The 25664-nt window shown below is 34.6% G+C and overlaps 3 protein-coding genes across 9 annotated transcripts in view; 2 read left to right on the forward strand and 1 right to left on the reverse strand.

The window, feature by feature from the left end:
• Positions 1–14230, forward strand: part of LOC107626197 (rRNA biogenesis protein RRP5) — a 17013-nt gene extending 2783 nt beyond the window's left edge. For 3 of the 4 annotated variants that reach the window (XM_021116515.1, XM_021116516.1, XM_021116517.1), the window contains 35 exons: positions 1–114; positions 229–351; positions 465–536; positions 1227–1319; positions 1652–1765; positions 1906–2028; positions 2199–2384; positions 2511–2585; positions 2849–2985; positions 3342–3476; positions 3749–3894; positions 3977–4042; positions 4491–4597; positions 4720–4800; positions 4908–4982; positions 5072–5173; positions 5817–5985; positions 6086–6234; positions 6541–6624; positions 6702–6802; positions 7165–7309; positions 7484–7558; positions 7751–7904; positions 8280–8904; positions 9483–9543; positions 10714–10859; positions 10939–11122; positions 11294–11392; positions 11951–12321; positions 12400–12576; positions 12716–12812; positions 12901–13056; positions 13129–13359; positions 13444–13527; positions 13624–14230. The exon at positions 1–114 is cut by the window's left edge and continues 1 nt beyond it. In XM_021116515.1, the coding sequence (XP_020972174.1) occupies positions 1–114; positions 229–351; positions 465–536; positions 1227–1319; positions 1652–1765; positions 1906–2028; positions 2199–2384; positions 2511–2585; positions 2849–2985; positions 3342–3476; positions 3749–3894; positions 3977–4042; positions 4491–4597; positions 4720–4800; positions 4908–4982; positions 5072–5173; positions 5817–5985; positions 6086–6234; positions 6541–6624; positions 6702–6802; positions 7165–7309; positions 7484–7558; positions 7751–7904; positions 8280–8904; positions 9483–9543; positions 10714–10859; positions 10939–11122; positions 11294–11392; positions 11951–12321; positions 12400–12576; positions 12716–12812; positions 12901–13056; positions 13129–13359; positions 13444–13527; positions 13624–13731 (4965 nt within the window). In that variant the 3' untranslated portion in view covers positions 13732–14230. Of the gene's footprint in view, positions 115–228; positions 352–464; positions 537–1226; positions 1320–1651; positions 1766–1905; positions 2029–2198; positions 2385–2510; positions 2586–2848; positions 2986–3341; positions 3477–3748; positions 3895–3976; positions 4043–4490; positions 4598–4719; positions 4801–4907; positions 4983–5071; positions 5174–5816; positions 5986–6085; positions 6235–6540; positions 6625–6701; positions 6803–7164; positions 7310–7483; positions 7559–7750; positions 7905–8279; positions 8905–9482; positions 9544–10713; positions 10860–10938; positions 11123–11293; positions 11393–11950; positions 12322–12385; positions 12577–12715; positions 12813–12900; positions 13057–13128; positions 13360–13443; positions 13528–13623 lie in introns of those variants that run through there. The other variant, XM_021116518.1, reaches the window with a different exon arrangement.
• On the forward strand, positions 19343–22469 carry LOC107626198 (dehydrogenase/reductase SDR family member on chromosome X). 4 transcript variants are annotated; one of them, XM_016329021.2, is made up of 9 exons: positions 19343–19670; positions 19956–20022; positions 20177–20205; positions 20291–20499; positions 20812–20930; positions 21062–21157; positions 21238–21320; positions 21504–21657; positions 21946–22469. In XM_016329021.2, the coding sequence occupies exons 1-8, from the start codon at positions 19464–19466 to the stop codon at positions 21636–21638; spliced, it is 945 nt and encodes a 314-aa protein (XP_016184507.1). In that variant the 5' UTR covers positions 19343–19463; the 3' UTR covers positions 21639–21657; positions 21946–22469. The 4 variants fall into 4 exon arrangements, with proteins under 4 accessions (XP_016184507.1, XP_020972180.1, XP_016184506.1 ...); XM_021116521.1 differs by having other exon boundaries at positions 21238–21313; positions 21512–21657; XM_016329020.2 differs by having other exon boundaries at positions 19344–19670; positions 21238–21313.
• LOC107627960 (transcription factor GTE8-like) lies at positions 24397–25377 on the reverse strand. Its single transcript, XM_016330768.1, has one exon. The coding sequence runs from the start codon at positions 25375–25377 to the stop codon at positions 24397–24399; it is 981 nt and encodes a 326-aa protein (XP_016186254.1).

Below are 25664 nucleotides of genomic sequence, written 5' to 3' on the forward strand. Positions count from 1 at the left end.
CAGGGAAATGAGGTAAAAATTGGGCAACTTATACAACGGTTGGTTAAGAGTGTTGATAAAGTTCGTAAGGTGGTTTACTTGAGTTCTGACCCAGATATAATGTCCAAAAGTGTGGTAAGATTCCTCTCTATTTGTTATGTTCAATTTTGGGCTTTTCTTTCTATCTTTATGATTCTCACGGTCTCACCTTCCCTTCTGATTGTCAGTTCCTTTGTACATTATATGCAGACCAAGGATCTTAAAGGTATATCAATTGATATTCTAGTTCCAGGGATGATGGTTAATGCACGTGTGAAGTCAATTCTTGAGAATGGCGTTATGTTGTCATTTCTCACATACTTCACTGGAACTGTAAGCCTATCCTAACTTTGTCTGTAAAGGCATACAGTATACTTAGAGCCAATAAATTTTCAAGACAAACCCAGTGCATTTAAGAGTTAAGTTTTGGAACTTTTCCATTGCAGGTTGATCTGTTTCACTTGCAAACAAGCTATCCTACAAAAAACTGGAAGGATTTATACAGTGAATCTCAGAAGGTACTTTTGATTTTGATATTTGTATGCAGTGAATGCAACTTGTTTTGCACTGAAATACAACTGTTACATCTGCCAAAAAAGAAACTGAGAAAATAAAAGCTTAGAGCCTATTTGATTTGATAAAATGTTTTCTACTTTTAGGATTTTGTAAAGAAAAAAAATTGAGAATAGTAAAACAATGCAATCCTGTATTCGGTTTTTATTTCCTGGTTTCACTTTTTTTCTTCATACACACACAAATAAAAACTGAAAAAAGAAAATGAAAACACAAACCAAAGATATTTTAAGAAAAGCAATACAGTAGTAGGTAAATGCAGTTTAGAATGCTTTTTCATTGACATCTGGAGTTAAAGTATGACACTTTTTTTTTTTTGTTGGGTGAGATCTTTTCCTCTTAGAAAGAGAAAGTCTCCTTGTTTTATTCATATTCACTCTTCACTTAGAAACCAATGTTTCATACTCATCATTTGTTGACATGCTAGGATTTTCATTTTCGTTGTAATACATTGCTAAGTTAACTTTGTTGTTTCTTGTACTTGTAGCTTCATATTTTAATTCTTCATCATGAGAGGTGTCTTCACACAAGTTCAAGGACATGACTTTTTTGTTTATGGTCTATGATGTTGTGCGATCATGCTATTGGCTATTACTTCCACTGGAAGTTACATAAGTTCCTTGTTATTTTTCTAGGTTATTGCTCGAATTCTATTTATTGATCCATCAAGTAGAGCTGTTGGCTTGACACTTAATCCACATCTTGTTCATAACAAGATTCCTCCCTTTGTAAGTATATGAATCATATATGTTGGTGCTTCTTGGTGTGGGTGTTTCACGTAATGTGGAATTAATAGTTTTCTTATCCATTCCTTTTTCCTCTATTATTAACCTGCAAATGTATTTGTTCTGTCACATTTCTTGTTTAATATTTCCCGGTTCAGATTATGGATATTCAGAATTGAAGATAATATTCTCTCACAAAAAAAAGAAACAAAAAAAAGAAAAAAGAAAAACAAATGCTGTGAAGTAATACCAATTTAGTGGCGCAAGTCCCCCCTCCATTTATTAGCGAAGTCCAAAAGTGAATGTGCCTTTTAATGTAATCAACTCTTGTGCAGCATGTTAACATTGGAGATATATATGATGAGTCTAAAGTTGTCAGGGTAGATAGAGGAGCCGGATTGTTCCTTGAAGTTCCTTCAATTCCAGAGTCAGCTCCTGCTTTTGTCAGTGTATGTATTTTCTCGACTAGTATTAATGATACAAAGTGCAGTTCTTTCATTACAGATGAGAATCAAGTCAGCTAACTATTGTGATTAAGGCTTACCACATTACACAAAATGTGAATGATAATTAAAATTGATCTTGACAGATTGTTGATTTTGATGAGGAAGAGATCCAAAAGCTTGAGAAAAAGTACAAGGAAGGTAATCATGTTCGAGTTCGTATTCAGGGATTAAGGCTTTTGGAAGGACTTGCTATAGGAAGTTTGAAGGTTGTCATTCTGCTTCCATCTTCTAAGTTGAAGATGATAGTTCAATTATTGCAATGCTTTTTGCGTTAGCATTACTCTTCCGCTATGTATTCTGTATCTAACTATTTGACTATTTGTATATTTCGGTATCATTTTTAGTGATATGATTTCCTGAATTTCATATCATGCAGCCTAGTGCTCTTGAAGAATCTGTGTTCACTCATTCTGATGCAATGCCAGGGATGGTAGTGAAGGCTAAGATTGTCAGGGTTGACGGCGATCATGCTATAGTGCAAATTCCTGGGGGTGTGAAGGCACTCTGTCCTCTTAATCATATGTCTGAATTAGATATTACAAAGCCTCGAAAGAAATTCAAGGTTTCATTCTAGTTATATATGTGCTTTTTAGCATTGTCATTTTTTCTTATGTATAGGCCATAAGTCTCTCATCGGGGCAGACTAAACATTTTCATAACTGAATCCTCTGGCTGGATTTTGGTACAGGTGGGAGCGGAATTAGTATTTCGTGTGCTTGGTCGCAAAAAGAAAATGGTGACGGTTACACACAAAAAAACTCTTGTATGTTCGATAGTACAAACCTTCTTTCCTCTTCCACTTTGTTCAATTATGTAGGATTTACAAAAAAAACCACACACACAAATATTTTGCTAAAAAAAATTGTTATGTATGGAATACAAAAAAGAAGGTTCACAAGAAATAAAGCAGACCCTTAGCAAGTGTTCACCGAACCTTTCAAAGGAACCACATGCAATGAATCAAAATCATCAGAAGTATCGGTCTCACATATTCAATTCTGATTCAGATATATGGCCCTTTTACAGGTTAAATCGAAACTGCCGATTATTAGTTCATTTACGGATGCAACTGAGGGTTTGATAACTCATGGATGGATAACAAAGATTGAAGCCCATGGATGTTTTGTGCGGTTTTACAATGGGGTTCAAGGATTTGCTCCGAGGCAAGTCTTACTATTTATCTGTTCTACAAATTTAAAACCTCCAATCTGTGACCAGAATTGGTTACTGTTGCTTCCTGAGTAATATATGATCTTCTTTTAAGAACATGAATTTCATCTTCATTTCTTCACCTTTCTGACTTTTTCATGATAAACATCATATTTGAGATGTACATAAGTTCACATGCCATTGATTTATTGTTGGAATATTCAAAATCAGTCAGTTTTTCTTATTTCCATAACAAGGTAAATTATATGTTAGGCAATTTCATTTGAATCCCTTATCAGATACATTCCTTCTAGTTTATTTTTGTATTTTAGGCTTNATAATTCGATGTATTATTTTGATTAAAGTGCAGGTCTGAACTTGGATTAGAGCCAGGAGTTGATCCTGGTGCAGTTTATAATGTTGGACAAGTTGTCAAATGCCGTGTAATAAGCTCCATTTCTGCTTTACGGAGGATCAACCTTAGTTTCATAATAAAGCCCAAAAGGTATGATTCTCTTTACTTTCTCTATCCCACTTTTACTCTCAGTTTGATTTAAATTGATTTATTTACTAGTGGCTGCACTTTCTGGAGGATATCTTATCTTACCTACCAAATGTTAAAAATGCAACTTATGCATTCAAGATTTATGTGAATCTATCTGCTGATTTGATGTAGCTAACACCAACAAACGGGATTAGGCCTATTTGTTGTAGTTGTTATGTTAACTTATTAGATGGATGTCCAGCTATGATTAACGCAACACTTCAAAATTGCAGGGTTGCGGAGGAGGATAAGGTTAGGTTGGGCAGCCTTGTTTCTGGAGTTATTGACAGAATAACAACAAATTCTGTAGTTGTTTATGTCAATGCAAGTGGTTTTTCGTGGGGTACCATATCTTTGGAACACTTGGCAGATCATCTTGGTATGATTTGTTTATTCATGATATAGGCTTTCCATTGCTCTGTAAAAAATTGCATTGCTGATTATAGCCATGTTTCATGCAGGGCAAGCTAATTTGATGAAATCTGGATTAAAACCTGGATATAGTTTTGATCAACTACTGGTTCTAGGTATGTTTGACACCTATAGCAGTTTGTTTCTGTGCATTTTTAGCGGCTTGTTTCTCTCCCGTTGCATTTTCCGCCCTGAGTCTCTTTCATTGGTGGTACCACACTCTCCGGGGCCTATCTGGTTGGCATGCATCATTCTAGCCATCATTCTTGCTCTCTTACCTTAGAGCATAAGTATCTTGTCTCCTTAGCAGTCAGCAGTGTTTGGGATTCCTCATTTTGTTTTTTGGCCTGATCTTTCCAGGTCTTTTTTGAGAGGCCTTTCACCCACTTAACTAGACCATTATATTGAATTTTTTGTGGCGTTTCCTTTTTTTGTTTTCTTTGTAAGTTGAGTAGTTAGATGCTTCAGCATCAAGCAGATTGTTCCATTATCATATATAAAGTTGGTAAGGTATCTCGCTAACTTGTGATTGATTTTTTTTTTGAATTCCTAAAATCAATGTAGATATTAAGGGGAGCAATTTGATTCTATCTGCCAAAAGTTCGCTTATTAAATCTGCTCAGCAGATTCCTTCAGATATTAGTCAGATGCATCTGAACTCTGTTGTGCATGTAAGTCGACATATATGAATTTCTTTTTGTACAATTTTTGTTATACGCATGTCATTTTATTATTGTTGTTGTTGTTGTTTCTTGCTTGCTATGATCAATTGATTGAATCTTGTCTGGAGCAGGGCTACATTTGCAACATAAATGAGGCTGGCTGCTTTGTCCGTTTCCTTGGTTCCTTTACAGGTTTGGCTCCATCGAAAAAGGTATTCATTCCTATGACTGCCTTCTTGCCTTATTTTCTTTTTCTCCTGTTTATTTATGTTCGTATTCTCCATATGATAGTCTGATCTTATGACTGAGTTTTGTATAGGCTGCTGATGACCAGAAAACCAATATTCTAGAAGCCTATCAGATTGGGCAATCCGTCCGCAGTAATGTGTCCGAGGTTGGTATACTTCGGGTGGTAAATTCAATATTTGCAAACACCTAATGCAGGTTAAATAATATTTAATCTTTAATTTGTTTGTTCTTCAGATCAATACTGAAAGAGGCAGAGTAACACTCTCACTAAAGCAAACATTATGTTCTTCTACAGATGCATCCTTTCTTCAAGACTACTTTATTATGGATGAAAAGGCATGGATATTTAGTTAATCACCACATACCCCTAATATTATTTTTATGCAATGTCATTTATAATTTTAAATTCTAATATATATGTTATACATTGTATACAACTTGTTCATGCACACGTGCATGGTTACCCTTGTTTATAGATGCAATAATGAAGTATCAGTGTAATAACAGGTAATGTGTTAGTGCATTACAATTACCGCCCGGGTCCAATATTTTAACAAAATTGGTGTAGTTTGCCTATGTTATTGCTCATCTACATTTGATTTTATTGTTTTTTAATCTACAAAAGTTAAAAACTCATTTTGACATACTTGCTGTTTCTCAAAAGTTAAAAAAGAGAACAAAAACTTATTTGTTCTCTTTTTTCTTTTTTCTTTTTTTTTTTGGGGTGGGGGGTGGTTGAAAGAAGGAGACCTCTAAATATTTTAATTTGCACTTCCTGTCTCTCTGCTTTTTCCTGTAGCAGTCTTTGTAACAGTCTGTGTTTTAATATAATAACATTTCCTAAATGTTTATATCTATGTTCTGTGATTTTTTTATTAGCCTGTTGTCATCATATTTTTCTCTCTGATTTCCTCTCAGGAATCACTATTACATCAACCCCTTATGTAATGCATCTAATCCTCTGTGTCTCTGAACGTAGATTTCTAAGCTGCAAAACATGGGCTATGGTGCATCTGATTTGAAGTGGGATGAAGGATTTAGCTTTGGTGCAGTTGCTGAAGGTAAAGTCGAGGATGTTAAAGATGTGGGAATTGTTGTAAGCTTTGAGAAGTATAATGATGTTTTCGGTTTTATCACCACTTACCAGTGTAAGTTCCTCATCTATGTCATTTAGTTACCGAGCATTACAAGTTGGGTGATTCTTAGTTAAGTGCAGCTACTACTACTTATTGCAATATAATCTTGTAGTGGCAGGAACTACCTTGGCGAAAGGCTCTGTTGTGAAAGCAGTGGTTCTTGATGTTGCGAAAGCAGAACGGCTTGTAGATTTAACTCTAAAACCAGAATTCGTTAAAAGATCTGAAGAAAGAAGCTCCATAAGTCATTCCACCAAAAAGGTTCAGCTTACTCTCCCTGCTGTTTTACATTTGTGTTGAACATGGCTAAGAAGAGTTGAGATAAAATTTTAATGAAAATTTAATGGCATGGAGACCAGAGATTTAGTTCTCTCTCTGTCTCTATTATGTTCTTTCTTCTCTATAATCCTGGTTTGTCCACCACAGATAGAAAAGAGATGGGGTTTTATATTTGGTTATCGGTAAGGTCTTTTTTCCCTGAATGGGAGGCCTGTTGCATGAGTCCCCTACCATCATTCCTTCTTGACTATTTGTCCATATTAATGTCATGCATGCCTTCTATACCAGAAACGTCGAAGAGAGTCACTGAAGGACTTGGTGTTGCATCAGACAGTAAATGCAGTAGTGGAGATTGTCAAAGAAAACTACTTGGCAAGTGTTCACATTTTCATTCAAGTTAGCCTTCTTAGCCTTCTNGTTCTATATCTAAATTTTTATCTCCAAATCAGGTCGTATCAATACCGGAGAATAATTACATCATAGGATATGCATCCGTTTCTGACTATAATACTCAAAGGTTCCCCCAGAAAAAGTTCCTAAATGGACAGAGGTGAGGAAAATGGGTTGAAGCTATTTGCTCGTCCATTCATGTTTATTTTATCCTGTTCTACCATGGCATTAGAATTGCTATGTATTAGTGTTATCATCGTGCAAACCCTCACTTCTCTCCTTCATGCCGGTTGATGCTTAGGAGAATTCTGATTGAATATGGTAATTGGTATTTGAGAATGTTCATGTCCAACAACGGGTATTGAAATGTCACTGGAGTATATTAGACATGATTTTTTGAATATATTTCAACGGTTTAAAAGATGACGTATATGCACTTTTATGCATTCCATTTTTTGTTGAAATTTTATGTTTCTTAATTATAATGCTTCACCTCATACTTAGCATGATTTACTTGGTCAGTGTTGTGGCTACTGTTATGGCTTTTCCAAGTCCTGAAACTTCAGGAAGGTTGCTTTTACTTCTTAATGATGCTAACGAGACATCTAGTTCCAAAAGAGCGAAGAAAAGGTCCATCTATAATGTTGGGTCTCTGGTTGAGGCAGAGGTATGTGGGTTTGTTTTGTTCATTGATCTTGTTGATTCTTTATTGTCATTTTCATATGCTATCTCTTGTAGTCTTTGGTCTTGTGATCGTGGCTAGAATTTCTTATTCAAATTTTTGTAGTCTTTGGTCTTGTGACTTGTACACTAAAGGAACGTGTTTCATGAATTTTCGCAGATTACTGAAATCAGATCTCTTGAACTTAAAGTTAAGTTCGGCATTGGTCTACATGGCAGGGTGCACATATCGGAGGTACTTCTGTTTTGCTTCTTGTTTCTATTTGAATTAGCATTTTCATTTGTAGTTTTGTTATCTAGAACGGGTAGCCCAATGTATGGGGCTTCCACCATCCTCCTATTGTAGACATGTCTCAATGCTTATCCCATTTCTCGTTTGCTTATTATTAGCATATTTATAACTACTCTTTTTCCTATCTTCTGGCAGGTACACGATGATGTAAATGATTTAGAAAATCCGTTTTCCTGCTATAAAATAGGGCAAACAGTGACAGCAAGAATTGTTGCAAAGCCTAATGAAAAACATAGCTACAGAAAGGGCTCACAGTGGGAGTTGTCAGTCAAACCTAAAATAATTGCAGGCAAGTTTTTCCTAGTAAATTGAAAAGGATATGAATTATTGAAAATTTTGGCCACTGCACAAGTAGGGGGATATAGATTAAGGCTTGTGAACTTCAATGACTAGTAATTTGTTTTTGTTCTGAATGCAGCAACATAGTGTGCAGTATCATTTCGTATCTGAAGTATTTACTGACATCAGTTATTTGTTAATTGCAAATTAGGCAATTCCATTTTCTCTCCCACTTTTGTTTAGCTTTGGTTTGGTATTCTATGTTGCAATTTGGGAATCCTGTCTATTTAATTTTTTTCCTTAAAAAAAACATTGGTCTTTTATTAATGTTAAATTTTCTCATTATCTTTCAATTTTTAGTATTTAATCCTCTAATTCAATGCAGGTTCCAGTGACATTGGAGAAAATGAATCTGGTAATCTTGACTTTGAAATTGGGCAATGTGTTGCTGGTTATGTATATAAAGTAGAAAGTGAATGGGTCTGGTTGGCGATATCTCGCAATGTTAGTGCCCAGCTACATGTTCTTGATAGTGCTTTTGAACCCAGAGAGCTTCAAGATTTCCAGAATCGATTTCATGTTGGACAACTTGTTTCTGGTTATGTTGTGAGTATTAACTTGGACAAGAAACTAATGCGGTTAATTCAACGTCCCTTATCTACTCTCCCGTGCAGAACTAGTGATGAGCCACAAAACAATGTTGTGCATGCGGAATTAACAATGTATATTCATGAAGGAGATATTTTAGGCGGTAGGATTTCTAAAATACTTTCAGGTGTTGGTGGGTTGCTTGTCCAAATTGGTCCATATATCTATGGGAAGGTCCACTTTACTGAGCTCACAGATACATGGGTGCCTGACCCATTATCTGGATATCATGAAGGGCAGTTTGTCAAATGTGTAGTTCTTGAAGTCAGTCAAACTGTCAGGGGTACTGTTCATGTTGACTTATCATTACGTTCTTCAAGAGGGATGCTTTCTCAAGATTCTGAAGATGTTCAAAGCACTGGGTAAGTAACTACTAATCCATAGCCCGTTATTTATTGCAGTCACTATTAAATTCACGTGTCTGAACTCTGAATGCGTCTTAATATATGTATTTGTTTTTCTTTCATTTGTACAATTAAAATTATTCAGTGTATCCTTTTTCAGACATTAAGAACATATATTCCCTCATTCATATCCCAACAAATCAATTCATCTCAACTTTATCATTTGTTGGGAAGTTCTTTTGTAGTCTGCCTATATAATGTAGTTTTTTATAAAAGGACTATCCTCCTCTTGAATGGCTTTACTTTGGATGTATATTCTTTACCTATGCTAATTAATCTATACTTTGAAATTAAACAACTCTTTTTCCGTCAAATTTGATTTTGAATCACAATATCTATGGTATGGATCTTGAAAGAATTGATTTTCTGTTCTTGTGTATGTTTGCTGCATGCGTACACTTTTGAATTTATTGCAATGATGGGTAAATTTTGTTTATCTATTTTTTAATATGGATACGATTTCTATGACATTCTTCTATTAATAATGTTGTTGTTATTGTTGATTGTGTTGAATATTATTAATAATGGTTTCTCAGGCATGATAATGGTAAATGTGTGGAGATGATTGAAGATATTCATCCTGATATGGTTGTAAAGGTACTAGTTTCATTTCTTCTGAAGTTATTATTGATTGCCTTCTTTCTAGGGCTGTGCTTGAGCTTCTTTAATCTGGGATATGCACTTAGTCTTGTTAGATGGAGTTTAAGCTGTTAAAAGCTGGTAGTAACCGTAGTATTCATCATTTACATGGCTAGTGATACTCTGTTATTTTGAGGTGCCAAATATTATCTCTGTATAAAAACTTAGATGATTTTTGAAGATGAAAATTTTTAATGGGCTATCATTTGCTATTGCTTTTTAAATTGTTACTCTTTAAAGGATTGTTCTTCACTTATGTGCTTGAGTTGAACTTTTCTTCATGATAACTTTACATGATTGTTGGGATTAATTTTTCGATGTTGCCTTCATTTTCTTATTCAATTTTGTTGGGAAGCTGAGATGTACAACTTGAATGGCTAAATGAAGCAACATCAGATACTTGTTACAAATAAAGATAACCCCTTGGAGATTGGGAGTTTTGATGATTTTGCTCAACTTACCTTTTACGTTGTATTTAGTTCATGACTAAATGGATTCCTTAATTTTGTAATATTTTTTTCTCTTCTGCAATTTCCTTCTGTATAAAGAGTACATTAACCTTTTCTAAATGCAAGTGCTCTTTTTTTTTTTGGTGATTATCTTGTGATATATAATGTTTTGCATTTTGATTACACGATGACCTAAAATTCTCTAGTTACCATATCTCTTTAAAAAACTAAAGTTTCATTTGTAGTATTTTTTTTGTCTATTTTAAGAATGTCTTGGTGTAATAGATTGTGAATTTGACTTTATCAGCCACTCAAATATATAAATAGGATTGGTGCAGTACGTGATTGCTAGTTGCTGTTGATTTAAATATATTGATGAAGGTTCCGAGACTTAATTTCAAAACCATATTACTTTTCGATTTTTTATTTGTATACTTAATAAGATTCATAAAGCAGTTGCAAAACTTCTAAATCAGTAATGCTATTTCACCTGTTGTAAAATTGGTACTTTTAAGTGTTGCTCTCTGTGATGATCTGCCATCTTGAGATTTGGTTGCTAAATCTAAGTGTGGATTGTGGTGTGAGTTGTTTGTTTTTTCTCTTTGAACTTTTACCTGAACATTGGATTTCATAATTTGGATTAAGGTTTTTATTTGAATAAATGTCTTCTTTTGGCTAGGGTTATGTTAAGAATGTCACACCAAAAGGTTGCTTCATTTCACTTTCACGAAAGATTGATGCGAAAATTCTTCTATGTAATTTGTCCAATGAGTTTGTCAAAGATCCTGAGAAAGAATTTCCTGTTGGAAAGCTTGTAGTTGGCAGGTAAGCATCTCACATTTTGTTTCTCTCCATTTTCTAATATGATGTAAATGAAGAGATGTACTAAGATTGCAACTAACAGGGTTATATCCGTGGAGCCCCCTTTAAATCGTGTTGAAGTTACATTGAGGACATCAAGTGGTCCCAGGAAATCCAATTTTGAAATTCTGGATTTGAGTAAACTTCAAGTTGGAGATGTAATATCTGGAAGGATTAAGCGTATTGAGCCGTATGGTTTATTCATTACAGTTGATGACACAAACATGGTATTTTGACATTCTTTGAATCGATTTGTGGTCCATGTATTTGTAATATGAAATCTTGTGGTCAAGTTAAAATGTATTCTATCATTCTCGTGCTTTTTTAGAAAAAAAAAGAAAATATTAGTGATAACTTGGTTCTGTTAACTCACTTTGATATGCTCCTTCGATGTTTAGGTTGGATTGTGCCATATATCAGAAGTTTCTGATGATACTATTGAGAACATTGAAACAGAGTATAGAGTTGGACAGCATGTAAATGCAAGAGTATTGAAGGTAATTCATGTCCATAAACTTCAAGTATGATATTGGAAATAGCCTTCTTCGTGTGCTTTAATTGGCACCAAAACTTCTACCCAGTTAAAGCGAATAGCTCCATGTATGTTGTATGCTTGGAAAGGTCTAGCTTGAAAATCTATCTATATTTTCTGTAACTTATTCATCTCCAGTCAGGTTATGTGTTAATGGTTCAGGTGCGCATTATAATGAAGACAGAATGGTTTAATTTGTTCTCAATATATATATTTTTTTATAAAAGATGAATCTTTTGTAACACAGTTATGCTATTTATTAACTTATTTAGACTCTAAACCATCCAATTTATCTCAAAATTTGGTCCACCAACTAGAGTGCTAGATAACTGCCATTCAGAATTACAGACAAGTGTGTTTATTGCAAACCCTTTTTTCAATCAAACAATTGAAGCCATGCCAAAAAAATTACATAGAATCAATGAATCATGATATTGGCATCCTTGAATTTGTTGTACTACACCTCATAGCTTCATGCTTGATCAGTTTCGTTTTACATGCATTTTTCCTTATATCTTATCAGGTGGATGAAGTAAAACAGAGAATTTCTCTGGGAATGAAGAATTCATATATGAGAGATGAATATGCACATGGAATACCTTCAGATCAACAATCAGATGAACCTCTTGCTGATAGAATGACATCTATGGATTTGATGACTAGCAGTGTTCCTGGAACCTCTGATATGGAAATTTTAGATGAAATTGATCAACTCCCAATTCTTTCACGAGCAGAAGAAAGGGCGTCCATTCCACCATTAGATGTTTCCCTTGATGACTTAGACAAAATTGATATAAATAACACCAATCGTCAAAGTGAAGAGCATTCGAATGATGAAGGCATAATAGATGAAAAGAAAAAGAGGCGCGAAAAGAAAAAAGCAAAGGAAGAAAGGTCAGTGTAATACATGGAATGCTGATGTGAGTTTTTATTATTTTCAACTTTTAATACATAGCAGCCATACTTGTACAGGGAGAAACAGATAAGGGCTGCAGAGGAAAGACTACTGGAGGAGGATGTACCAAGAACAGCTGATGAGTTTGAAAAGCTGGTTAGAAGCTCTCCTAATAGCAGTTTCATCTGGATAAAATATATGGACTTCATGATTTCTTTGGCTGATGTTGAGAAAGCCCGCTCTATTGCTGAAAGGTACATACAATTGGTGCCTTGAATTTCCAACAACCCCCTCACAGACACTCCGCATAAATGGTTTGCACAGTAATTCATCATTCTGTATTTTTCCCGTCATCTGAATTTGTCGTCCTGTTCTGCTTCCAAAATTTTATAGGGCTTTGCGGACAATAAATATTAGAGAAGAGGATGAGAAGCTCAACATCTGGAAGGCTTTCTTTAATTTAGAAAATAAATTTGGAAATCCTAAAGAGGTAAGAGAGAGTGTGTGCAATTTAAATTCACTACATCGGTCTCTGATGTTCTATCTTGCTGTATCCTTACCTAAAATTCTGTATGTAGGAGGCTCTTATGAAAGTTTTTCAACGAGCTCTGCAGTACAATGATCCCAAAAAAGTATATCTAGCACTTTTGGGACTGTATGAGAGGACTGAACAACAAAACTTGGCTGATGAACTTCTCAATAAAATGACAAAGAAGTTCAAGCATTCTTGCAAGGTATTGTGTGTTCAAATAAAACAAACTTCATAATGAAAAAATGTATGCAACTTACTCTGCACTGGATTTTAGGTTTGGTTGAGACGTGTACAAAGTCTTTTGAAGCAAAACCAGGATGGAGTTCAACCTGTTATCAACCGTGCTTTGTTAAGCCTACCAAGGCGCAAGCATATTAAATTTATTTCTCAGGCAGCTATTCAAGAATTCAAGATTGGGGTTCCCGACAGAGGACGATCATTGTTCGAAGGAATTTTACGGGAATACCCAAAGAGAACAGACTTGTGGAGTGTCTATCTAGATCAAGTATACCCTTCATCACAAATATTCTGTCTATTATTACTTTATTAGTATCAATCTGAAGCTAACATTCCCCTGTACTTTTAACAGGAGATCCAACACAAAGATGCAGATGTAATTCGTGCACTTTTTGAAAGGGCAATTACTCTGAGCCTACCACCAAAGAAAATGAAGGTGTGTACTCATATACATTCCCCATCCCCGTTTACTGATCTTGGTTTTACTCTCTTTCCTTTTAGCTTAACTAGTCGTTGTTGTCTTGATTGGCAGTTTTTATTTAAAAAATATCTTGATTATGAGAAGTCCCAAGGTGATGAAGAACGAATTGAATCCGTGAAACAGAAGGCAATGGAATATGTCGAGAATACTCTGGCTTGATACAACCATCACTGCACTGGCTTCGAATTTCTCAGCTTGCAGCCATTGTTGAGTCCTTGAGTTGAGGCTAACATGTCTTCACAAATCACAGAGAAAACAAGATTTCAGTGTTTGTTGGAACAAAAAACGTGTTCACCATAATTTGACTACGTGAGAGCATGTTTAATGAGTTCGGGATAGCCATTAGATCCATCAAATGTGTACGGGAAAGAAGTGTTTTGGCCAGTCACCAAGTTTGGTGGTTAGATTGAGTATTAGAAAGGAAATAGAAACCTGTATTCTTACTATTTTTCTGCCCAGTTTTGCTTTTTCTTTTGGGCTGTAAGTTTTAGTTATCATAAATATTTTGTCCATTTGTTCATCAGCCTCATTTACCAAATTTTGCCCGTTGTCCTTCGTATTAGACGATGTAACGTTTTGAATTGTGTATTCGAATACAATTAATTTCACAGACCCCAAAAAATTAAAATGGACTGTAAATGCTCAATTTTGAGTTAAACTCCAAAGTCAGTCCTGGGATTAACGAAATGTATTGATTTAGTCTTTGACTTATCAATTGCACCGTTTAGGTTCCTAACAATGTAAAAAATTCACCGAGTTGGTCTCTTGTCTTATTTCCGGCCATTTAGATTTGCTGCCGGCAGTAACATGGCAAATCAGTGCCACGCTATATACCACAAAATAACGTATGATTTTTGACGTCGTTTAACAAGTAAGAATTACCACGCTGTATACCACAAAATAACGTTGTATGGTTTTTGACGTCGTATAACAAGTAAGAGTTAAAACTTTGTAACCTCAACCTTTGTGATCACTTCATCGTCTTTTTCTTTTTTTGAGTTTGATTGTGTACTTAAAATATAAATCTTTTTTGTACATAATTTTTAGAATGACCTACAAACATAGTAAAAAAAGAGTTAAGTTCCTCCTAAAAGTATTGGGCTAAAAGGATGGAACCCAAAAGAACACCTTAAAGAGCTGAATTTCTCTTTAGTGAGAACTATATTGGTGGAAGTGGATTGGTTGAATTTGGAGTGTAAAGGTGTCATCTAGTTAAAAGAAAACCAAACTAGATGTCCCTTCACTAATGTCACATGTCAGAAGCTTTAGTTTAACGTACGGGAATCAACTTCCTACCTTTTCAGTTGACAAGACTTGAGGTGACACGAATACCTAAAGATATCTTGGAAAAAGCAGTAAACCAAATATCAGACTAAAAAACCATTAGACAATAGATTTCCTCTTGATAATGGTTTTACACTATAAAAAGGACCTCAAGCCATCTCTGTAAGCAACCATTTTCATCCTTTACTTTCACATTCACCTTCATCCTCTTCTAAGAGCTTCTTTTCTGAAAACCTTCACCTTTACTTTCACCTTTTTCTAGACCTTTCTTATTCCTGAAGCTAGAAAACCCATCTCTTTCTCTTCCCAAAATTCCTCGCATTGTTCTTCATTTCATTCATCACCTTCACGAATAAAAACTAGTATTCAGGTGTTCCATCAGAGCACTTGACAACCATTAACCAACCCTGTCCACCTTAAACTAAAGCATGTTCATCCTCTTGTGACATTAGTGGAGGTCTCAACACTTGTTTTCCACCTCTATTTCTCATCATTAGTTCTTGTATTGCTTATTCGTCATTAATAGAAGTGTTTTTCTCACAAGTATACTTACCCTGAATCTCTCATCTTAACCTTTATTTTTCACTTAATATATTTTTCACAAAACTCACCCGAATCACTTGGCTACTCCACTGGGGAGGAACACTTCGACGTGATGGCTAGAGATCAAACGAGGTATAGAACCCCCTCACCACCTCTGTTCGCAAATCTGGAGAATATGGAGGAAGACGAGAACACCCCAGTTACTTGTAGGGAGTTGACGCGTATTCTAAAAGTCAAAGGATCGTGAAGCTGAGTTGCAAGAGTTGGAAGGAAAAAGGGAAGTTGTGGGAAGCAAGATGGAAGAATATCACCGGAGACTGGCATTAGCTTATGACAAGCACATTCGGCCCAGGGTGTTCCTAGAGGGAGATCTGATACTAAAAATCAGTAGACACAGTAATAAGGAAGATGTCTTTGCCAAAATGGGCTCCCAAATGGGAGGGTCCTTACATTGTTTCTGAGGTACACCTCAACGGACACCGCATCTTGCTGGACCCGGATCATGGAACAACCATCGGCCCCATCAATTTCAAGTACGTTAAACAGTACTATGCCTAATTTCAGTTTTAGAAGTTAGAATTTTAATTCCAAAAGGCTTCTTTATCAAGAGCCAATGTTTATGTTATATTATTCTACAAGCATCCTGCAATACATGAGAAAACTGCTTTAGCAATCATACACTCAAAAAATGTGACTGATGCATCTTAAGAAATTTGCAGTACAAAATAGTTTCAAAAAAGTGAAGTGTTCCACACTCCAAACTCCTAAAAAGAATCGAGCATAAATAGGGCAAGAAAGTTATGGGTACCTTCCTTTTTTTTTGGCCTAAAAAAAAAGCAGAAAAAAATGGCTACTGCTTTTCTTAAAATCATACACTCTCCCTGCAAAAAAAATTAATTAAAATAAATTTTTTTATTTTTAAATATCTATTTATGGTTACAAACGAACATTGCTCATAATTTTAATTCAATTTCTTTTTTTTATTTGTGATTTCATTGGAAACGTATACAAATGAGAATATAACATTCAAAGTTGTAAGGTGAAAGATCTTTATCAAAGAATCTCTATAGCTAATTCCAAAATTAGCAACCCAATATACATGGGGGCTGAGAGGGGTTAAGACAAAAACAAGAAAAGAAGAAAAAGGGTCTTACCAAGTAAGAAGACAGAGTAAAAAGACAGAGCAAAGTTGAATGTGGGAGTGTCCTTTGCCCTAAGAAAAACTCCCAATTGTTAAAGAAGACAGATGATTTGGATGGTGGTGGTGATAGCAGTGATGATACTGCGCTGTGTAAAAAATGTAAGGCCCACATCGGTTGGAGAGGGGAACGAAGCATGCCTTATAAGGGTGTGGATACCTCTCCCTAGCATGATGCGTTTTGACGAGTGAGTGTGGGGGGCTTCGGCTAGCATCCCTATCGTCAAAGGTAAAACTGTGAGGCCTTGTGTGCCAAAGCGGGCAATATCGTGCTAGCGAGTAGTCTGGGCTGTTACAGATGGTATCAGAGCCAGAACCCGGATCGATGTGCTAGCGAGTAGTCTGGGCTGTTACAGGTGTTCTCTCTCCAAACATAGTCAAAAAAGAGTTAAGTTCTTCCTAAAAGTATTGGGCTAAAAGGATGGAACCCAAAAGAACACCTTGAATAGCTGAATTTTTCTTCAATGGGAACTATATTGGTGGAAGTGGATTGATTGAATTTAGAGTGTAAAGGTGTCATCTAGTTAAAAGAAAACTAAACTAGATGTCACTTCACTAATGTCACATGTCAGGAGCTTTAGTTTAACGTGCATGAATCAACTTCCTACCTTTTCAGTTGACAAGACTTGAGGTGACACGAATACCTAAAGATATCTTGGAAAAAGCAGTAAACTAAATATCAGACTAAAAAACCATTGGACAATAGATTTCCTCTTGATAATGGTTTTACACTATAAAAAGGATCTCAAGCCACCTCTGTAAGCAACCATTTTCATCCCTTACTTTCACATTCACCTTCATCCTCTTCTAAGAGCTTCTTTTCTGAAAAACTTCACCTTCACTTTCATATTTTTCTAGACCTTTCTTATTCCTGAAGCTGAGAAGCTAGAAAACCCATCTCTTTCTCTTCCCAAAATTTCTCGCATTGTTCTTCATTTTATTCATAATAAAGACTAGTATTCAGGTGTTCCATCAGAGCACTTGACAACCATTAACCAACCCTGTCCACTTTAAACTAAAGCCTATTCATCCTCTTGTGACATTAGTGGAGGTCTCAACACTTGTTCTCCACCTCTATTTCTCATCATTAGTTCTTGTATTGCTTATTCGTCATTAATAGAAGTATTTTCCTCACAAGTATACTTACCATGAATCTCTCATCTTAGCCTTTATTTTTCACTTAATATATTTTTCACAAAACTCAACGAATCAGAGTTTAAACACTCTGTGCGATAAAATCCTATGGTCTATAACTGCTGTCTAGGGTTTGTTTGGTGGAACGATTTGGCTCGGTGGATTTTGTTAGTACCCTGAACTGTATGCACGATTGAAGTTGAGAGAAGGAGAAATGGTTATTCGCAAAACTCAATCACATAGCAGTAAGTGACATAGATAGAATAATCTTCTTGTATCCTTTTTAGTGTCATGTCACTGCCAGCGGCAAGGCTAAATGGCCGAGAATAAGGTAAGGGACTAACTCGGTGCATTTTTTACAATGTCGGGAACCTAAAGTCCTAAACGGTACAAATGATAAGTTATGTACTAAATTAATGTATTTTATGAATCTCAATGACCACTTTAAAATTTAATTCACTCAATTTTTTAATCCTTTTGTGCATATTTTTGAAATTGTGTTGAATGCCGGAATTTCTTATACATAATAATTTTTAACATTTACTTTAAGATACATTTTAGCTAAATTTATACTGTCATTATAGGTGAAAAAAATTTACTATTTTTAGTAATTAAAATTCTTTTTAAAACCATATAAATATTCCCAAAAAAAATTTACATTCTCCTAAAAAATGTCATTCTCCTCCTTTTGTTTAGTTATAGAAACAAAATAGTAACAAGAGAAAATTATAAGTGTGGGTTTCATATAAATATCTTCTTTTCATCCAAGTCATAATCATAAAATGGAGAATAAATACGGGCAAAATTGTTAACTTGTTCTATTTCTTATGACTATCCACCCTTTTATCACTTATTAGTAGGGCTGCATATGGATCGGAAAATATTTGCGGTAATTATCTGCATCCGATCCGAATTTTGCGGATATTATTCGATCCGCAGAGTCATCGGATCGGATCAGATTCGATCCGCACTATGGTAGGATTGGATTGCGGATTTAGTAGTGATATCCGCGGATCCGATCCGCAAATTAACATATCCACACGTCTCATCTAAATAACATAGTTTAAGAAAGAAAATCCTAATGTGATATGAATTTTAGTGTGTTTTTTTTTTATGAATTTTATGATATCTTATTTTTAATTTTTTATGTTGTACTTCAACTTAGAGTCTTAGAATAATCAAACTTAAATCTTGTGTTATTTTTTTTTTTTTATTACTTAAGAAAACTAATGTGATATGAATTTTAGTGTGTTTTTTTTTTATGAATTTTATGATATCTTATTTTTAATTTTTTATGTTGTACTTAACTTAGAATAATTAAACTTAGATCTTGTTTTTTTTTTTTGTTATTTAAGAGAACTTTTATTGATAATATTTTAGGAGTAAATAGGCTTAAACAGATGAAAAATGAATTTTATGAATATTTTTTTTATAAAATAACTAAATAGAATCTTAATAGTTTTTTTTTTAATTATACGGATATACCAAATATCCAATCCGATCCACAAGTATGTAGATCAGAACAGATTTGGCCTGAAAAAAATGCGAATATTGTATCCGATCAGAACCATCCGGCAGCCCTACTTATTAGATCCATAACTAGTTAACTACTATTATTATGTCATGTTCTTTGACTCTTTGTATTCTCTTCCAATTTTACTCAGTCATGTAAAATAGTAACACTTTTTTGTTGTCTTCTTCCTGAAAGGAATCACAAGGAAAAAACTTGGCCATGATTTCGTTGGTGAAGGAGCTTTGGGGAACTCTCCTCTTCCTTTTCTCCATCCAATTCTGGAGAATGGGGTTGCTTTGGACCTTTTCCATTGTCTTTTCTCATTACCAATTAATCAAAGATTTCTTCTGTTCCCAACGACCTAAATCATATTACAGATGTTCCCCTTGTGTAGTCCCTGTTAGGCCCGTTGCTGTGGTCACAGGCGTAAGTTGTCTTCTCTTTGGCTTCAAAATCAAAACTTGATTATGTTATGCCAATTTTGGAATTAATTTTTTATATATAATCATACATGATTAGATGTATGTTACAATGCATAAAAGTTAACTTATATTTTTATTGGATTTATCTTTTCTAAAGTTTTGGTTCATGAAGAATCATGCATCCTATGTGTTTGATGATATGTGCCATTGAATTTAAAGTACATGCCATTCTCTTTGGTTATGGAAATTTTGTTATATTATATGATTTGGGTTTGTTTTGTTGGTGTAGGCAACATCTGGCCTGGGATTTTATACTGCTTATGAACTTTCCAAAGAAGGATATGTTGTTGTGCTTGGTAATTATTTATGCTTATGTCTTTCTCAATCCCCTCTTATTATTATTTTGGGGCTTTGCAAATCATGCTAGAAATAGATTGCGTTGTCCGTGAACAAATAACTTGTAATCCTAGTCTATGCAATGTGTGCCTAAGATTCTAGTTGTGAATGCAGTTGGGCGATCGCAGCAGTTGTTGCTTGAGGTACCTTTTATACACATCATGAGATCACGGTGATGATTTCCAACCTCACCATAAATTTTTTATGGGTGTTCTGATTGTTTGATAGGCGGAAAGAAAGATCAAAGATTGGAATAGAAATGCGCACCTCAAAGCTTTTCAGGTAGACCTGTCATCAGTTGAATCAATAATATTGTTCAGAAAGTCTTTGCAGCAATGGCTGTCGGATTCTGATTTGCACAGCTCAATACAACTATTGATAAATTGTGCTGGAATACTTGCAACTTCACCTAGAACCACAGCTGATGGATATGATCAGTAATAAACACTTCTCTCTCTTTTTTTATCTCACCTACCATTCACTCATAGTATTAATTAAGTTTTATATTAGTTAATAATTGTAAAGCCTCTGGAGGCAATGTTTGTAACATATGATCAACATGAACTTTGTGCTACCAAGACACGGAAAGACGCATGGAAGTGTAGCAAAATTGAATTTATTTTCTGGGTGTCCTTGCTCCAGAGTAAATAGCTGTTTTGTACTCATACACTCCACATTTGTCTGGCATCTTAGTTTTTAATTAATAGTAATTTTTGAAATCGATGAATGATTCACGTCATTCCTCCCAGGATGATTGGTACAAATTACATTGGTGCATTTGTTTTGACAAACCTTTTGTTACCACTTCTCGAAAGCAGTAATGTATCTTCCAGAATTGTGAATGTCACATCCTTTACTCATCGAAATGGTATGTATAATTATTATAATCCTACTTTTTGGTCTATATTTTTGTTTGGTGACTATGTTGCATGAGTTCGAATCTTCTTAATTAGATCACAGTGCTTCTCCTACAAACCCTGCTCAGGCTCTGTTCTTCAGTTACTGATATGCAGGTTGATGATCGAACTGTATCTGGGAAAAGATTTTTGAGTTATATGCAATATCCATATGCAAACATCTATGAGTATTCTAAATGTAAGCTATATTTGGTGAATTTATGCAGCTTATTTTATGTCTTTAGACCTAATTCCTAACTAGAATATAATTTGTTGAAGTGTTCCTTCTCCTCTTCACCTTTGAGCTTCAACGACAGCTACGCTTGAGGGAAAAATCTCACCAGATCTTCGTTGCGTATGCAGTTACCTTTGTTGGTCTTATTTCCTAGTGCTATGTGAAAATGCTGTTCCCAAGTGCTATGTTGTACTTTTCTTCTGTTTTTCCATTTACTTCTCCAGCTTTCATGAGTTAAATTAGAAAATTTAATTATTTGTGTTTAAGCTTTATTATTGTTAACATTCAGTTTCCATATTGTTGACATTAGTGCTGCAGATCCTGGAGTTGTACAAACAAATATTTTGAGAGAAGTTCCATCCCTCCTTTCCTTGTTGGCACACTTTGTACTGAAGTATCTGGGCCTTTTGCAATCCCCAGAATATGGGGTCAGTTCCATAATTGATGCTGCCCTTGCGCCACCAGTAAGTACACTTTTCATGGGACTAATTAGGTTTTTTTTTTTTTTTTGGGTCCACATTAACTTTGAAAATAAGCAAAAATTTTCTCATAAAGTAGGAAATTAATATGAAGGTTCACAACAATGAATTGAAAGATTCCGTTCTTTTTGTTGTGTTAATTTTACTGCAGCTCTTTCGCTTGTATGCATACGTGCAAAGTGCATACATGTTACACTTTTCTTGTGTTGCATTGATCATTTATTATAATCATGTATGGATTATGGAGTATAGTTAGCTTAATATTGATTTCAGGGAACTTCTGGAGCTTACTTCTTTGGGGGAATAGGTAGGACTATTGAACCTTCAATACTTTCAAGAGATGCTGGTTTAGCACTTAAGCTCTGGGAAACTACAAGGAATCTGCTATCAACGACCCCTTTTGGCGCTGAAGAAGATTAACCAGATGTAGCATTTGATCACGGGTTAAGACGTATAACAAAGTGCAGATGTGACACTTGCCTGATGTAGATTGATAACCTGTTCTTCGAATGAAGTTCTGAAGTTTTTGGCTCTTGGAAGCTACCACCATTATCTATGATGTGGTAGTATAGTTTTTTAAATGTGTCTAGCCACTAACACAATACTAGTATTCAGCTTTTAATTTACCAGATTGAGTATTAGAAAGGAAATAGAAACCTGTATTCTTACTATTCTTCTGCCCAGTTTTGTTTTTCCTTTTGGGCTGTAAGTTTTAGTTATCATAAATATTATGTTTTTCTGACGTATTAGACGATGTAACATTGTGAATTGTGTTCAAATACAATTAATTTAACAGACCCCAAAAGTATTAAAATGAAACTATGATGCTCAATTTTCTAATCCTTTTTTCTCTGTCCGGTATATTGTGCATCTGTTCGAAATTGCATTGAATGCCAGAACCTCTTTTTGTTACCTCTTATTTTAGTTCCTCATTCTGAGTAACTCTACTTTTGGTTCAAGTAGAAATTTGGTTAGTTCTGGATTTTACTTTTGGTTCAAGTAGAAATTTGGTTAGTTCTGGATTTTTATGTCGTTACCTCTTATTTTAGTTCCTCATTCTGAGTAACTCTACTTTTGGTTCAAGTAGAAATTTGGTTAGTTCTGGATTTTACTTTTGGTTCAAGTAGAAATTTGGTTAGTTCTGGATTTTTATGTCAAACGTTTGAATTTGTCGTTAAATTACTTGTAATAAAGGTGTCTATGCTGGTGTAGAATATCTAGAAATGAACATTGTGAGCATTACCAATAACCACACATGAATTCTTATGTATGTAAAGTGGACAAATGATGGAAGGAATACTTAATAGAGCCTCCTTTTTCAGCTCTTGCCTGGCTTCACCTAAAAGTAACATAACTGATTTTGAAACTACCCTTTTTCTGAACAAAATTTTTTGCATCAAGGATGGTGACAAGATCCATGCTAGCATAGTTATAAAATTTTGGAGTAAACTGATTCAAGGCGTTGTCTTCGCCGAGGGGTTGTGTTTGCAAACAAATCTATTCTTATATATAAAAGGTTGATATCTAAGTTTTTCTATATTGTGTTTAAGCCATATTTTCCTTTCTAACGATGCCATGTCAGCAATTTTATTTACTTGACAAAATTTGAAAATCAACCAATCATCCTTTAATAAAAAAATTAAAAAAATAAAAGAAAAAATTATTATCTATTATTTTTCAATTAAAACATAAAAGTACTAATTAAATACAATAAATATATATATTAAAAGTGTCATAATAATAATTATGAAAATTTTCATTTACAATTCTACAACTTATACATGTTAACAGTCTTACTACTACATTATTTGGCCTACTTATGCATGCTACATAAGACTCTATTACTCTTTATTTCTTAATCTCTCATATCAATTAGCGAAAATTCCTTCAAGTAAGTTTAAATTCGTCATATTTTCTTACTAAGGGCTTGTTTGGCTGAGGTTCTAAGAAAAGATCTTTTTTCGAGTTATCTTTTTTTAAAAGATCTTGTAAAAGTAAAAGTAATTTTATGTTTGGATATCTCATGCAAAAATATTTTTTTATTTATCAATTATATTTGGGTATAACAATATAAAAGTATTTTTTATTTATTTATTACATGAGAAACATCTTTTTTTCATCTTTTAAAAAAAATATAAATTATAGCTTTTCAAAAAAGATTTTTTTATTTTTCCAGTGCTTCTATTTTTATTACTAAAAATTTACCAAACACGCTAAAAAATAAAAAAGATATTTTTTTTCATTAAAAAAGATATCAAACAAGCACTAAATACATTCAAATATGTATTATTATAAAACAGAATAGTAAAAGTTTGGAGGGAGGTGAGGTGGGCAAGTCCCTTGCATTCCAACATCAAGTGTGAGAGACTCCAACCTTCCTTTGGGAGGCTCTTCACACACTTGCTGTATTCATGAATGCTTCAGAGCTCACCAGTTTCTCGCTGTAGCTGATTTGATGTGGGGGAATAGCACTCACTGGAAAGTGGAAACCATATGTGGGAGGAACAATGTGAGATGTGTAAATACTTGAGGCAACTCACTTGCATGTGCCTAATGGCCTCCAATTGATAGTTCACGCAGTAAAGGAGGTAGCACTGATGAGAGTAACATTGATGAACATAAACATATAAACAATGTCATTGATGCTAACATAATAATATTTACAATTGTTTCAAGTCAATTCCAAATTAACTACAATCAAATACTACTCAAAATTGAACAGTTTCAGAGAACTTCTCCTTCTTCCAAATCCTCACTAAGAAAGTTGTTGTCTTCAAAATCTTCTTCCCTAAGAACCAAACCTGTGTGGTTCTTCAACAATGGATTTCCCTTTGTGCAACAATGTGTCAGTGAATGGCCACACAAGTTTTCCAAATCCTGAAAGGACTTGAAAGCATCATCAAAGAAAATTGTTCTCTCCATTCTCTGCATCATCTCCCTCTGTTTCTTCCTTTGCAAGTAAACTCTGTTCCGTTGTGCAGCTTCATTGGTTTTCTTCTTCTCCAATATCAATTTAGCTTTGGCAATAGCTTCAGCAAGTTTTTTCCTTTTCTCCTCTGCATTCGATTTCAAAGGCTTTGAATTTGGCTTTGGCTCTTCTTTCTCTAACTTGTTTTCCTTCTCAGCTAGCCGCCATCTTCCCTCCAAATTCTTCCACTTTGTCTCGAAAAGATCACTTAACTTTGCGGCGGTTCGATGAACTTCATGCCCCGAGGGGTACTGTGACATGACATTGCGAAACACCGTTCTGATATCAGCAGCAAATTGATCAGTTTCGTTGTACAAATTGTTCCACAGCTTCCGCTGAATCCTCTCCAAATCCATCAAAGCCTTTCCTTTCTTGAAATACACTCCGTCTGGATGAACCAATAACCTTCTCAGCGTTACTGAACATTGCGTATTCTTGAATTCATCCATACGAGAAGAACTTCGTTTCTTCTTCTCTTCACGTTCCTTTACTGCATCAGTAGTAGTACCCTTCTTCATGCTTGAATTTTCTTGACTCTTTTCCACCTTTGCTCTCTTGTTGGCACGAGAATCAAGAACAACGCTGTTACTGTTACTGTTGTTGTTGTTGAATCCATCAACATGGCTGGATAATTCTGAAGAGGAAAAAACTCTTTTTTTGGGTACCCTCTTGTTGGCAGCATCTGAAGATTTCTTGGGAGGAACAAAAGTTGAAGACTTTGGAACACAAAACATCATCGTACTCAGTAGAATGCAACAATAACAGAGAATTGTTGATTAGATGAAAATAGAAAAACCCTATGAAGTGAAGTGTTTATGTTTTGTAAAGTTGCTTGGAACACAAGGTAATTAAGAAATCAGGGTTCCTTAATTAAAATGGAAGATTTTGCAGTTTGGCGTATCTTTTTTATTGAAATTTTAGTGATATAATATCTTATCTTTCAGAGAAATTAATTGCATCTTTTTAAAAATTAAATTTACATGAATTTTTTTTAATAACGTCCTAAATTTAATGACTAAATAGT

Source organism: Arachis ipaensis, chromosome B02, assembly GCF_000816755.2.
Source record: "Arachis ipaensis cultivar K30076 chromosome B02, Araip1.1, whole genome shotgun sequence".
NCBI lineage: Eukaryota > Viridiplantae > Streptophyta > Magnoliopsida > Fabales > Fabaceae > Arachis > Arachis ipaensis.

Coding starts and splice junctions, on each gene's coding strand:
- LOC107626198 (XM_016329020.2), top strand. CDS start 19,464: ATGATTTCGTTGGTGAAGGAGCTTTGGGGAACTCTCCTCTTCCTTTTC. Junction 19,671..19,955: donor CCGTTGCTGTGGTCACAGGC/GTAAGTTGTCTT, acceptor TTGTTGGTGTAG/GCAACATCTGGCCTGGGATT. Junction 21,658..21,945: donor ATGCTGCCCTTGCGCCACCA/GTAAGTACACTT, acceptor TATTGATTTCAG/GGAACTTCTGGAGCTTACTT.
- LOC107627960 (XM_016330768.1), bottom strand. CDS start 25,377: ATGATGTTTTGTGTTCCAAAGTCTTCAACTTTTGTTCCTCCCAAGAAA.